This window comes from Chelmon rostratus, chromosome 22 (genome assembly GCF_017976325.1).
Source record: "Chelmon rostratus isolate fCheRos1 chromosome 22, fCheRos1.pri, whole genome shotgun sequence".
NCBI classification, from domain to species: Eukaryota; Metazoa; Chordata; class Actinopteri; order Chaetodontiformes; family Chaetodontidae; genus Chelmon; species Chelmon rostratus.
The window spans coordinates 12,146,876-12,162,597 of NC_055679.1; the positions used below are offsets into that span (position 1 = coordinate 12,146,876).

At 42.3% G+C, this 15,722-nt stretch overlaps 1 protein-coding gene across 1 annotated transcript in view; it reads left to right on the plus strand.

The window, feature by feature from the left end:
- Window positions 1–15,722, plus strand: part of exoc4 (exocyst complex component 4) — a 113,548-nt gene that overhangs the window by 30,116 nt on the left and 67,710 nt on the right. The window contains exon 11 of the mRNA XM_041963855.1: window positions 11,950–12,046. Coding sequence (XP_041819789.1) covers window positions 11,950–12,046 — 97 coding nt within the window. The remainder of the gene's footprint in view (window positions 1–11,949; window positions 12,047–15,722) is intronic.

Genomic DNA, 15,722 nt, shown 5'->3' on the forward strand with positions numbered 1-15,722 from the left:
AACTGTGGATAAAGGAAAACCCCAAATGGTCTTCAAATAACGGCTCACTTTTTTTTCTCCTTTTTTTTTTCTTCCATCTGTCGGCACCTCAGAAAGAAAGAGGAAAAAATATTTTTTTGACTGGCTGAATGCCTCGGAGCGTTTATAAGAAGATGAGATTTCTCTGGGCTTTCATTTCACCTGTCACAATGCGTAGCGCCGGCCACAAGCCTAGGCCGGGGCCTGAATGGCTGCAAAGAGATTGAAGGAGTAAGAAATCATTTAGAAAGTGAAATAAGTCGGCGGTGATGGAGGGAGGGGAAAGATGGATGGAGGGAAGGAGGGAGGGAGAGGAAGGTTAAAAGTCATTGTTTTCATCAGGGTCCAGCGAAGAAGCCATTAAGAGATTTCTGAAGGAAGAAATTAGAAAAATATGTATTGAGACGGTGTGGAAAGGGACTTTTTCTCTCTCCTCAAATTAAACTTACTGTAGGGACGGAGGGAGAGGAAAAGAGTTAGAATGAGAGATTGAGTTGATGAGTTCCTCTGGCTGCGGGATTACTCAACACTTAAAGCTTAGTCATGTGTGTCTCTTAGTCTCTCTACTTGGAGTTTCCTAAACTCTTTTTTTCTCAACGGTCTGCTTCAAGTCAATATAGTTATTAACTCAGATGCTCACCAATGCAGCCTTGGAAATAGGACTTTGATTGTTCATTTTAAATCCAGCTATGCACTGTTAACAAAGGAAGAAAACGGTCATGCGCTAAATAGATTACAAAGTCAGAGCCGCAGATGTTCCTGTAGTTTTTGGAGAAGCCTTCACTGTATTTGCTACTTTCAGGACTTTTGTTAAAGCTACTACAACCCTGATTCTAAGAAAGTTGCGATGCTGTGTAAGATGTAAATAAAAACAGAATGCGATCATTTGCAAGCAAAATGTGTTCGCTGGTGGTTTTACAAAGCATTTCTGAGTCCATGTAGTAACATTCTTTATACAATCGTGTTCACGAAGCGAATCTCGCTCCATCCTCGCTTCTGAACGACTGAGCCTTTCCAGGATCCTCCTTTCATACCCAATCATGACACTATCACCTGTTACCAATCATCCTGTTTACCTGTGGAGTGTTCCAAACAGGTGTTTTTGGAGCGTTCCACAACTTTCCCAGTCTTTTGCTGCTCCTGTTCCAACACTTTTGAGATGTGTTGCTGCATCAAATTCAGAATAAGCAGCTATTTACAAAACTTTTTGAAGATGATGAGGTCAGGCAGTAAATAAATTGCCTTTGTGCTGTTTTGAGTATACAGTATGTCAAAAAGGATTAGCAAGTTAGGCCTTCTTTTTTTTTTGGTTTTATACAGCGTTTCCCCTTTCTTGGAATCAGGGTTGTTCATACCGACGTTAAACATATTTTTATATCAGAGAGGTTGCAGTATGTCACATATCTTTGTCCAAGTTCTCAGATATTTAAATAAGAATCAGAGCAGCTGTGTTTGAATTGAACATGTAATGATTTTGCAAGCTCTCCGCGGTCACATATCTCTAATGGGTTTGAAATTAATCTGTAATATCTGTAATTTATGTCTCCTGAGTGTTGTAAGGAGCCGCCATATATCATTACACACATGCACACGGGCGCATATTCACATGCCTCGCGCACACACATGCAAACACACAGGGGGGAGGGACTTAATTGCTTGCCTTCTCCACTGAAACACGTCTGGTACGCTTCAATTAATCCAATGCTTCATCTAAAGACTCTATTACAGCTCCATATGTAGCCACATCTGGAGTATGTCTTCCAAATGTATGTAGTGAGGCTGCCAGCTAGAACGTGTATATGGTGTTCATATATATAAAGCAGATCCTCAGCTGTCTTTCGAAATGTGTATGTAGTGTTAGCGGGTGTGTTTTGTATCCTCTGCAAACCGCTACTTCAGAATCACAGAGCCTCCAGATTCAATCACATTCCCTATGAATAAATTATGAAAATAACAATTTTCCAGCTATAGATGTGTTATCATGCCCCCATATTCCTCTGCATGTCTCCCAGCCGCTCGACTTTAACATCCTCGCCCTCTGCTCTTTTATTGCCCCTCTATCGCGTGTGGAGGCAGCGGGTGACTCGGAGTGCCCCAGTGGTCATCTGGGAGGTGAAGTGTGAATATATCCCAATAACTACTGCAGTCTTGCACCACGCCGAGTCAGTAAAGCATTTACAGCCCTTTAAAAAAAAAAAAATTGTACTTCTCTTTGTGTCACCGTCGTTCATTGTGTTTCTTGCGATATTGCCTTGCCCCAGGGCACGTTTGAAGTGAGACCCCCCCCCGAATGCGACAGCCGTACACAAATCCTGCCTATCACCACACGCTTGCCCCGGATATGCATGTAAACAACCACACACACTTCAGATGTCCCCCTTTCTCTGCAGGCCACATGCATATACCTCCATTCCCAACTCTGACCTGCCTCCACTCTTAAGATGTATTCATTATCAACTCGCTTCCAAATCTATTTCACACATTCCCTGCTTTCCTTTTGATATTCAAATAGGCTTGTTCACAGGGCGTCCTGCAAACAAAAAGAACAGTCTGGCTGAGTCCAATCTAGTCACAAACAACTCTCTCTTTCTCTCCGCGCACCCCTTTATACCTGATGCTCGGTCTGAGGTGGAAAAAGAAAAGCTGACGCTGTATTAGAGGCTTCTTGTTTATGTATAATAGCATCATGTTCCCATGGGGTGGGGGGGGGGGGGGGGGGGGGGGGGGGGGGGGGGGGGGGGGGGGGGGGGGGGGGGGGGGGGGGGGGGGGGGGGGGGTGTGGGGGCTGTGGCAACCAGAAGTGGTGTTCCTTGTCAACCTGATTTGTACACCCCAACGGGGGAGGGAGAAGAGGTGCAAATGGAAAATGTCTTGTGGGAGACACGGGTGGAGGAGATGGTGGGTGGGATATCAGGTGGGTGGGATAGCAGATGTTGATAACCAACGTGTTTACAGAATGTGTGTGCTCGTAACGTAAAGTAGCAAAGCAGCATGTTCCCGCCAGTTGATGTGTGATGTTACACAATTTGGCCAAACTGGGTGTGATTGCTGGGGGTGGAATATCTTATGTTGAGGGAGAGCCATTTTTTCAGAAGAGCAGAAAAGCAAAGACCACGTCACCCTCATTGACTGGCCCCCGCGACCACTTCAGACGACTTCCCCTCTCTCTATTTTTATTGTAAATCACTGATTTGCCTTTTTAATTATTCTGTTTCCAATCATTTACGCTCCTCATTTGTCGTCAGAGTTCAAGGGTAACAGTTGTTCACTCATCTTGTAGAGTGATCAATACCTGACTTCCGCTGAACTTGCAATTATGATTTATCATATACACAAACGGAACCTTAGATGGAGCTCTGTCGGTCAAAAAGTCAATAATTATTACAGGATCGCAGCGCTGGAATGCCGAAGACAACTGCTTAACTGCGATTGATGCCTCTCATTTTTTTTCCCTTCTCTCCACTCTTTGCCTTCTTCCCCGGGCACTGATGCTCTGTCAAGTTTTGATGTTTCACGCTCATCTTTCTTTTCTGGTGTTAACTTTCCCTTGCTCTTTGCTACAAGAAGATTGACATTTTAATAGATTTGAGTTTGAGTGTTCATGCGTGGGTGTCTCAACACAGAAGGCTCATTAACAGATCATAACCAAATCAAATCACTTGAAAGTAAGTGACATTTTGTTGCTCCATGTGGACCCACCATAAGTAAATATCAGTCAAACAATTTAAATTAACTCAATATTTATAATTTCATGGTTCTCAAAGACTTCATGAAATATGTATCAGCGCTTTTTTTTTTACCCCCAGGATGCTTAGTTCTTGTGTATAAGTAAAAATAACACTTGACTATGGAGATGGATTTCTTTTTAAACTGCATTATAAACTGTAAGTCCTCAGGCCATTCTGAACTCATTCTAAATCATTCTAAATTATGTCTTCTGTGCTGTAAAATAAAAATGATTTCCTACCTTCAATAAACCCTAATGTCTGTCTTCCAAAACTTGTTTACATTTTTAGCTGCTCATCGTGCAACAGATTGAATCCAATAGCCACAGATTATAAAGGAGGTAATATTATATCCACTAATAAGCCACAATTATGTTCTAAGTTTCTGAGAAACTTCAGAAGGAAAATTAGGGAAATATGTTCTCCACAAAGTGCAGGCATCTTTTATTAAACTCCAAGACAATACTCGCTTTTTATCGACTTATTCTACAGCAAAGAGGGATTAACAGGTTAGTATTTTTGTCTATATATGGAATATCGTCTAGTTCACCATTTCTATTTTTTAAAAGTCTCCTTCAAATGGCCATTATTCCGAGTAGAATTATTACCCATAATGCTGAGTGATGTAGCAAAGGCACATGTCATATCAATGACTGATGAGGGCTTTTATTCTGCCCAAACGTGGGTGTGTGTGTACGCTACATAAAGTATGTATGCCAATTATGACATGTACGACATGCTGTAATTGAATGACATGTTGTAACTGAGTCTGTGCTTGTGCACGCTGCAAGAATGTCACCAGAAAATGACATGTTTCCCCTCTTGCTCAGGTGCCAGACCTTTATGAATCGCTTTGTTCCAGCGGCGACATAACTGGGTTTGTAGATAAAATGCGAGGTACCTCTGTTACCTGACAGGCTATTACTGTGAAAAGCCTTTATTTGTGTTCAGCATGAAAGCAAATATGGAGCAGCTCTGCATATTGTGGAAAACAAGGCACACATACACACACCGCTGCAGATGGCCTACTGTAGTTCTCAGTAGTTATTTTGTACGTGTTAGCTTGGGCTCATCATGTTCAATTTGCTCCAACATAGATTTCAGCGAGGTTGATCGGTTAAAACATTAGAGATTTGATTCCCCTCCCCTTCTTTCTCAAGACAGACACACACACACACATACATGCACACACGCACACACACATAAATGCAGTGTTGGATTCTCATCTGCTGTGATTGAATTACAGTAGCTCTAGTGCTGAAATTAGAGTGGAGCATGGAGACAGTGCGGAAAATGCACTGTGGCTTGTAATAATAATATCAGTGTTTTACTGTCTTGTACTTCACCAAGCCCCTGGTTAGGAAACTGAAGGATAGGAGCATGATAATGGAAAAGACTTTGGAGGCGGTTATTTAAAGGCTGATATTAGAGTTGCCAGCGTTTGACTCGTCGTTAGGTCAGACATTTATGGACCTAGTGAAACTGAGCATTTTACTGAATCTTGACAGTATTAATGTTAGTGCACTGCACATTGCACCCTGTTTTTTTCCAGTTCATTTAGCCATTGTGGCTCTCCACTTCTAGACGAAATGTGAATCACAGATGATTATCCTAAAACAAGCCAGCAACACCTGCTGGAATATCTCAGTAGGAGCCCAGCAGTAAAACTGGATGTCAACCAAAATTACAGCTTTAACAGTAACCAAAGCGCTTCCCCATTAGACCCTGCATGCATGTCTCATTCAGTTGTTCCTTCCATGCAGTGATGGAAACTAAAATATCTGAGCAACGAGGAAGCTAGTGCTCATAGCCCAACATCAGACACACGCAAGCTTTAGGCAAGCATATTGTCACATAATTAAAATGTAAACTGCTTTATCAGACCAACTGAGACTAAACATGAGCACGGCCAGATGTTGGAGATACTTTCATCAAGACATCATTTAGACCAAAGTCCTGGAAAGTGGAAATACATGTTGAAATTTTCTCTACATCACGACAGCAGACTCGCGCAGTCGTTTTTTTTCGGTCACCTCCCCGACGCTCTCTTGTGGACTCGTCAGGTAGTACGCGTTCATGAGTTTTGAGCCAGTGGCTTTGAAGGGAGGCATGAAGGGTGGGAATGGGATTTTTTTCCCATACTTGGACACTTGCAAAATTTAGCTTCCTCTTGCTGGTTTCTTCAATGTTAAAAGCTCCAGCTTTTAATGCAGTGAGAAAATGGAGGCCGGAAGACCAGAAACGGTTGATGCAGAGGACAACAGAAGGAGAACAAGGTTGTAATAGTTTACACAGTGCAGACATTTAATCAGAGAGAAAGAGCTTGGTGTATTTTCCCAACCTGTGGCTAATTTTAATCAGCATTGGTCTTGTCATCATTCGCGGCTTTGACTGTCACCTCTGTGTTTACTTTTAATCTCAGGCCTGCTGATTGGAGAAGATGGAGGGATGAGCAAATGAAGGGAGGGAGGGAAGGAGGGATGGAAGAAGGACACGTGGGGCTGTAGAGACCTTGGCACCTGTACCGTAGCAGCATCGCTGGTAGCCAGACAGATAAACAACACACACCTCTTGCTTTCCCAGCATGCAACAGGTTCTTCCTCCGCTATAGAAGAACGTGTGCAGTGTGCTGTCTTCATTCCCTGCTGGGTCCAATCAATGATGTGACAACACGTGGTTTTCCTACCGATTCGTTTTTACACTCAATCAAATCATGGTTGACAGATTCAAGAGTGTTTCGAGAGTGTTTTTAAACCCTCTATGACCAGAGACCATGTTATTGCCATGATTTATCTCTTTAAAGGATGGCAAAGTGAAATTTATTTGTGCTTCCTCTGAGGTGTTCAAAGTTTGGCGATATAGTGACGACTAGAGCTCTCTGGTTGTTTACTTTCCCACAAAGGTCAGCACTGTCAAGATGGTTTTCAGTTGGTTAACAGCACAAATATTCATCTCAGTGTTCACTGAAGTTGAACTGATTGCAGGTTTTCCATAGAAATGAATTGACTTTGCAGTTGTAATGCTGGTGTGACTGAGCCCCTAACACAGAGCTGACATACAGACCGGCAAACACATTCACACCAATGGACAGCTGAGATACTCGTTCGCTTCTTTCACGGTAAATATGATGTCTTAGCCGCATAAAATTTTGATTTTTTTGTGTTTGTTTACTGTGTGAAATGTCGTATTAATCCATGATCGCAGCATGGCTCTCAGGATGGTCATGTTTCATCGATTCAGCTGTCGGTCAGTCGGTTTGTTTGTCAGCTTCTTTGTTCCAGACTGAAACAACTCAAAAGCGATCAGATGAGCTGTCATGAATTCTTCTGACTTTGGTGTCCCTCTGACTTTTCTTCTAGTGCCACCAGCAGGTCAAATTTTGTCACTACTTCAGCACGTTAGCATTTAGCATATAGCTTGCATGGCTGTTGTGAACTGTTGTGAAATCTTAAGTTCACAATCTAGGTTGTGGCAATGTTGGAAAATGCCACAATTTTTTAACATTGGCACAATTTGCCAACAGTTTGAAACTGCACTGTCTTTGCTGAAGTTTGAAAGACAAACAACATGCATTTCCAGCTGTTCGAAGGGTTTTGTCCGTCCAAACTGTCCCTTATTTAGGATGGCTCCTCCTCATGTCTCAAAATAGACATTCTGCACAATTAATATTCATTCTGCTGCAGGAGTGAGTGCATTGTTGTCATACCACTGACAGATGTGCATTCATTAAACTCAGGACCACGGAGACACATTGTGTGCCACAATGACACTTTTAATAATTAATCCACCTCAATTTACACCTGAATTTATTTATGCTATCACTTATTTATACCGTTTATTCTCAGCTGAGGGGTGGATTTGGTCTCCTGAAAGGTGGAGCAGCAGATATCATCCCATCAAATTAATTTTAATAATAGAAGGCTCTCATTAAGACCCAATCAGACATGAAGACAGTCTGAGTGGAATGGGTTGCCTGGAATTGACCAGAGAGTCATACATTATTGACACGGAAATCGTTCTTATTAGATCAGCAGGTTTCAACTCTGTGGATATGTAGTCGACTGCCAGTCTGATTCTTTTACAAGCAAATTGAATTGATCAGTCATTTTCATATCGTAGCAGCTACAGACGAATGAGGCCATTGAGGTTGAAAATTGGATTATACTATATGGCGCTTTCTATTTACACAATTTAGCTTTAAATGTGCAGTGCTGGCTAACGGGTCCTAGTAGGGGCCTCAATCAAATGCAGAGCACCGCCTCACTCTACTGTTACAAGCCAACTCTTACTGTACATACTGTGGAGAGGTGCAGATATCGTTGAATCCCACCAGTCAAACTTCAGCTTGGATAGTGTTACGCGCGCACTCGAAAGATTCCCTCCAAACATGCTTGTTTGAGTGTGTTTGTATTTTGATGCCAAATTTTGCCGGTGCTGTTTTGGCCGGCCTGCATTGTTTGAGCATGTGTGAGTGCGTGAGGGACATGATTATGAGTCAGTTACACCAATCATCCAGTCGCCCTCCCGCCAGTCCCGATCAGGATCTATCCCGAGCGATCACAGGTATCTTTGATCCTCTTGAGTTGACACAAACACAAACCCAGCTTGGCACACTGGCTATAAATGAGAGCTCACAGCTGTGGTCAGTTTGCATGAGTGGCTCGTTCAGTTTATACTCATGTATACTTACTTGTATTTCGCATCTAATGATGATTTATATCGGCAAATTTAACATTGTCCTTATTATTACAACATTGTCTAAGTAGCAATATGTAATAAACTTTACCAACATATTCAAAATCACATGGTGGAAACAAATTATTGATTGATACATGAAAACTCAAGCAGTATATCTCAATGAGAGAATTTTGTAATGGCTAAATTTCATGGGGAGAGGATAATGGCAAGCAAACTTAAGATATATCATCAGTGTTTTATAGAAGAAAATATAAGTTCACTAAATTAAGAAAAAGTTGAACATGCTTTTACAATATTTGCACATTAAACCTACATATTATTATCATCTATTGCTGTATTTGTGGTAGTACATGTACATGTACAGAATTATGAGTAGCTGGACTAATGCGTGTGTTTGCCACTGTCCTTTTTTTCCTCTACAGGCGCACAAACTTAGATTGTGGACACAGAACAGATTCAGACCAGTTGTAAATTAGGGATTATGACTGTTCCTTAGCCCGTCTGTCTGGATTTCCTCATCTCGCCCCCTCTAACACACTTGCAGATACACACAGAGACACACTGGTCCCGGGAGAGGCTGGAGTGTGTTAAAGAAGGCATCACACGTTCATTCTTCCCCTGCCTAAATCTGGGCAAGGCCAGAATTCATCACAGGATCAAACCTGTTTCTCATCAAACCCAGGAAAGTGGAGCTAATGCAATTTCACTAAGTCACTGCCTGACTTGATTACATGTGGGCTGGAGAGCGCATGCTAAGGCACCACAGGGGGCTGGATGGGTGTCACTGTGTGTGTGTGTGTGTGGGTGAGCATATGGTATCTGTGTAGTTTAGGTTGATCTGTGATGGTACTTTCACAAGTGTGTGTGTGTGTATTTGCTTGTTGTGTGTTTAAAGCCATGCCATATCCATATCTGTTTGCATCACTTTAATCCATGGATTTTTTTTTTTTTGTATGGGTAGAAGTTGTGTGTTGTCTGCTCAGGTTTGTGTGTTGCAGATGGAGTAGTGGTCCTCAAGGGGGATTTCAGGCAGATTTGGCCACATTAGAATGTGTCACTTCTTCCTCTCCAGCTTTCAGTTGCCGTCCCACTGAGCACCACACCTCCGCACACCCCTCCCACTAATCCTGGATCAGACCACACACCGAGGGACACAAATTCGCAGACACTCGTCCAAACAACACTGACGAATAGTATACTCAAGCACACAAGCAAACACACAAGGGCCCGCAAACAAAATGGCATTTTTGCACATTATGTGGAGGGAGGGCTGGCAGCAGTTTGGTGGCATCCTGACCTGGAAGCGGAGCCACCCTGTCACGTCTAGACAACTCTGAAGAATCCTATGCATATTAATGCAGGCCTATTTAATATTCATCAGTGCTATGCCCTGTTGGCAGCTGGTCCCAGACCCCATGGATCAATGAGGTCTCTTCCTCGCTCCTTTGTCTGACACGGATGCAGATGTTTAGAGCATGAAATTAAATTGGTCACTGTCATTGGGAATACATACATGGTAGTCAATTTGGTGTGTGTGTGTGGGTGTCTGCGTGTGTGTCTGTGTGTGTGTGTGGCTGCCGGTTAGATGTGGCTCTTGGAGCAGACAAGTAACGCTGACTTCCCCAGGAGTCAGTGACATGTTGATGTTATTCATGGGAACTTGAGTGTTTGCAAGTCGATGGCAAGGAAACAAAAGTTTAGCCAGCTCCTTCCACGTTGATGATGATGAGAGAGAGAGAGACTGAGTGAGAGAGAGAGAGAGAATATGAGGGAGGGTGAGCAAGAGAGTGCGTTGGCGGCAGCTTTGTTTAGGAGCCTGTAATTGAGTCTTAATTGAATTGGCACCAAAGGAAGGATGAATGGATGGAGAGATGGAGAAAGAGAGAGTTTGAGTGAATTGGACCTCATCTCTGTCTCCACTTAGCAACACGAATGTGGGCGTACCGTGCAGGCAGATTTCATGGCAACAGATCAGAATCAGAAACCCCTGATGTGAAAGTTTTGGATGGAATGAAAGCTCCCCTTGTCATTTTAATGAAAATACGCAGAGTGTTGTCTCCCATACTTTTCAAATGAAACTTGTTCTATTAGAAATGTATTATGGAGCCCGGGCACAGGGAACAATGGGTTGATATGCATTTGAATGCAAGGCTAGGCAGGCTGCACAGGTAATGCGGAACAGGCTTTCGCACTATGGCGAAGTGTCTTTTGTGTTTTATCACACAAGCTTTGCAAGGCCGTATTGGACATGGTAATGAAACAGAAGAAAACAGCAGAGCAAGGCTTTGTGCCAAAGTGAAATCTCACCAGTTCAGAACACGCGTGCTCACACACCTTTGCCCATCTCAAAACCCTATCAAAGTAGCTCGGATCACCGTCTTGTTTGATTCCTGTCTAGTGTTTCCACTTCACTCACTCTGTACGCTTGACACCACATCACACCTTATTTCAACTGGCCGGAATGCAGAAGAGTAGTCAGTGCATTGATTCTTACAGAGTCCTTAAAATCTTGGAAGCTGGATTTTCCCCCACACATAGAGCTCAAATGTTAATTTATCAGTCTCCTTTGGTTTTGAGTCTAGAAGGTTATTTATTGCATTGTCTGATTTTCCATTCTCATGGGTGTATTGTTACTGGGTGCCATGGGACTTAATCATAAACCTAAAACAAGAAATTCTAATGAATAACATTTTCTCCATGCCATATCTCACTGCTCTCCTTCTTCATCACAATTTGCTTGCGAACACTGTATAAACACATATATAAACGTGTGCATTCATGCATAGCATTCATTCAAAACCTTTACATATGCCCAGACAGGCAGACGGACGGTCAATCCTTTTGCTTTGCAGTTTGCTGTATTGACAATGAGCCGCAATCTCTCCTCCATCAGTTATATTGATTACTTCAGGATGAGTGGAGGTAATGAGGTTCAGTGTTCTTTCTCTCCCCTATGATCTCCCCCCTCCCTTTTACTCCCCCAGTCCTTCTTTGGGCGTGTTACATGGCAATGATTTTCTGATTAACCCCGTTAGCTGTGGGGTTCGCCCGTGCAGTGACGCAGACACATGGATGAGTATAAGCATGTGGGATGCATTTAGATTTGTGACAGCGAGCTGCACTGATTGAGTGATGTGTTTATTAGGGCTGGAGGTGTGCTCCTGTGCCGATTAAATATTTAATAATGTTTCATAATAATTAAGATTTTTTTAAGCAAAAATATTAATTTGTGGAGGGAGCATCATTGTTCCATGCCCCTTCCAGGGACATCAGATTTCTGAGCCACCTACAGAGAGGCACTCTTGGTTTGGTGTCTTGTTAAAGGACACAGGTGATGATGAGTTTTGAGTCTGGGTGGGACCACCTGAATCTTCTAAATGTCATCTTAAATATGATTTGCACATATCCATTTTACATACTGTGCAGTTAAAGCACCCCTGCAACAACAATGCTGTGTCTGGACGTTTATTTTGACATGTTTGATTGAGTCTCGTCTCCTGTGTTCCAGGTGGTGCTGATGACAACCTCATTGAAGGGGGAGAAATGAAGTTTGTGTGTAAACCGGGAGCGAGGAACATCACTGTGATCTTCCAGCCTCTTCTCAGGTACACCCAACATCCAGCCAGAAATTTATTTGAATGTGGTTTCAAGACGTGTTTTTAGTTTATCGGGAATGTGATCAGCAACACAAAGCAGCAAGGAGTCCACACACAGTCGCTCATGTGAAATGAGGCACGGCTTGCACTGTGAGAAAGTGCTGAAGTAGACCGGAGTCGCAGGTAAAGATAGAATAAATTAAATGATAAGCAAATCATAACTTCAAGCTTTTATTGTAAATTAAGCAGTATTTTTCTGTAGGCGAGAGGTCTTCATGTGTCCAGAAAGACACTGCAATTTACTACCGGGAACCAAACCGGACCCGTCTATTGTTTGTTGGACCTGAAGCCAGCAAACATGGACTATATCAGCACCTATTTCACAGCTGATTGCTATTACAGCAAATTTATAACTTGTCAAACCAACTGGGTCTTCTAGGATCCATTCCAAGAAGTAGATCCAAGGGATCTGTGGTAATAGAACGGGACCCCACTGGGACCTGATTGACCGCATAAAACGCACATATGCATCCCGGGTACGGCAATCAGACCACCCTAGATGTAGTCATATTATCACTAAAGTTTGATTTTGGTATATTGTGTGGACAAAACCTTTACACTGCAGCTATGGCTGCATTTGACACCAGCTCACCTCTCTTCAATATGCCACTTTATTGGATCATATTAAAATAAAGCCAATGAGTGACAGAACCTGCTGTCTTTACTGGAACAGGCCGGGCAGATTCCATTAATTTTACGAGGTACATGTGTGAAAGGACCAATAGTGTCATACAGGTCTGTCAGAGAGGGATGGCCAAGCCAGTCAAGACACATGAAGGCTGGGACATGACTCAATACCAGTAAAATGTAAACTAATTATATTACATACCCTCTTAGTGACTATCTATCGATTTCAGCCATTTTAATGTTTCGTGCGACGTCGTAAATCAAACATGATGTAATATACTGTACTTTCAGTTCAAAATGTTTTGTTGATACCATCCAGGAATTGGGATCGACTACCACCCTCGCTTTTATTTCCCATTAAATTTGAGTTTTGTGAAGGGTTGTCTTTGTGGTAATGTTCTGTATGTCTGGTACTTTTCTATACAGCACTGTGGTCCCAGGCGAGTCGGGTAAATCTAATAGTGAAGCAATTTAATTGAATTGGCCACCATGCAGTGATACATTACCTTCTAGGATCCATTAAACAGTGATGTTTCCAACTTCCACACTGTGGTGCTTGGCATACATTTGTGCAATTTTAACATCACTGAGCATGTTTTTAACACACAGAGGTGGGATAAGCATTTCATTCATCATTCATCCCTTAATTTTGTAGAAAGCTGGCGGGTTAACAGATGTTTTGACGGTAAAAGTATCTTGAGTTCTCAGCTAGTGGAGAGCTACAGCTTCTCAGAGGCCATCTGGGCAGTAACTGTATTATGAGGCAGCTAACTTGCTTTGCGGTTGTTTGCTGTTTGGCTCTACAAAGTTTCTTTAATTTCACAGTCAGCGAGGAGAGGCCTACTTGAAAAAAGTCAATTCAGATTTTTTTTCAATGGTTTTCTTCAAGTATACGTGGAATTACATTATGTGTACCCTAGGACTGTACATTCAAGGCTTCTGTCAAGGTTTTAGATAAAGGCTTCGAATGCCTGTTGTCATATTTTCTATTTTATGATGTCATCACCCTTGAAAATCCTCAAACAAAATCGTGCATTTGAATAATTTGATTCATCAGATTAAATGAGTCAGTCTCCTTTGTATTAAATCAACTTTATTTTATGATTATAGCTTGTGTCATCAACATAAATGCATCTCAGCAGGCGTTCAATACATTTTGACTTTACAACAGTCTGGATCACACCCATCAGAAACAATCCCATCCAGCCACCACCAGAATTTAAATCTGCAGATATATAATTCTAGTAATAATAATATGGCTTATCTTTATCTGCAAGTGTACCAGGTTCAAACAGAATGCATAGGAAAAAAAAAAGCTGCCAACATTTGAATGTTGATTTAGAATTTGAACGTTGGACTGACACTTAACAAGACAGAGTCACAGAAAATCAGCTTCATCTCTCAGATCCATTTTGCTCGTCATCGCATCCCAACTAACCTAAGCTGTATTGTCAGTTGTCAGGTTACCTTTTGTTTGATTGACCGATGCTCTTTGAAAGCAAATTACTGGTTTCAGAGAGTAAGGGTTGTCTATGTTTCTATGTGTGCGCGTTGTGCATGTGTCCACGCTTTAATGTCTTTCTTTGCTGGTGCTTGCCCGCGTGTTCATGTCCCTTTACCGATGCTTTGGCCTTGAGTCTTCATCTCAGTCCCTCCCTCTTGTGCTCTTTCCTTCTCTCTCACACAAACACGCTGATGTTCAACCCCTGCTCACTGTGGGTCCAGCCAAGCTTTTGTCTGAACAAATGAGCAAAAATAAAACGGTGACTAGCTTTCTGCCAACCTCTCCTATGTTGTCTGTAATGGTTCATATCAATCACACCAAACTGCCTTGCACACAGGGCTCTCTCTTCCTTCACTCCCTCCCTCCCTCCACCCTGCCCACTCTAGACTTATAGTGCCAATGGAGCGCTGTTTCTTGCAGATGGTTTTCTAATGGTAAAGCTCTGGCACGCCGCTGATGGATCGCAACACCTCCTGCAGCCAGCCATGCAACTCATGGCAGCTCTAATGACAAAAGCAGTTGGGGGTTGCAGCACTGGAAATCAGTGGTTTGTGTGGGCGTATGAGACAACATGGTCTTAATGTTCTCAGTGAGGCATATGTCTTTTTCTCTCCCAAAATCAAGTGTACTTTATTTTGTTCCTTTGTTTCTGTTTCATTCCATTGGCTACTCAGTCATGTACTTTTTCAGCCAAATATTATGTCGTGATTTTGGAGCAAGATGGATTCCTTCTTGAGGCCCGTATCCAGCCGTCTGTGGGTTTGACTCAGGTTTTCCGGTATCACAAAGCTGGTTCACTTTGAATTGGAATAGATCGCCATGGTAACCTCCGCTGCACAGCTAGCCTGCTCCAGAGAGGGTTATATGAGAATCTGATCAAAATGTGTCAACAGCTTGTATAATGTCCAATCAGATCGCTTAAAGAGCTTCTGTAATAATTTCTACAACTTTTTCAGACTATTTGGAATTTATTCAGCTCTGAAAGTAAGGCTAAGCTTCTTATTCTATTCTACTTGTGTGATTACATTTTATCTTTCGCCTCACTGACTATCACTTTCTGCTGGCGCATTAATCTAATTTCCCAGTGGGTTTTACCATTTCATCTTACGTCATATTAAGCCCCGCTCAGATGATGTTGCATCTGATTGGCTTGTAATTAAGAACGTATGTAATGTTCAGTGAGGCCAAGTAACCCAGAGAGAGCCAGACTAAGACATGTAAAGGAGTGGCAGACCGATTAATCGGGCCTATATCTGGCATTTTGAGATAATCGGCATTGACCAGTGTCTGAGCTAATGTCAGAAACAATGCACATTTTTAATCAAATATTCTTGTAGGTTCAAGTGAGTAATACATTAGTAAAAATAATACATAAGAAAGTGCATCCACATTTTAGAATGTGTAGCTTCTTTGCAGCAACATCCATATTTAAAACACTGTAGTCCACCAGCAGCTCACTGGTTTGCTGATACTGAGCTTCAGGTGATCATCGTT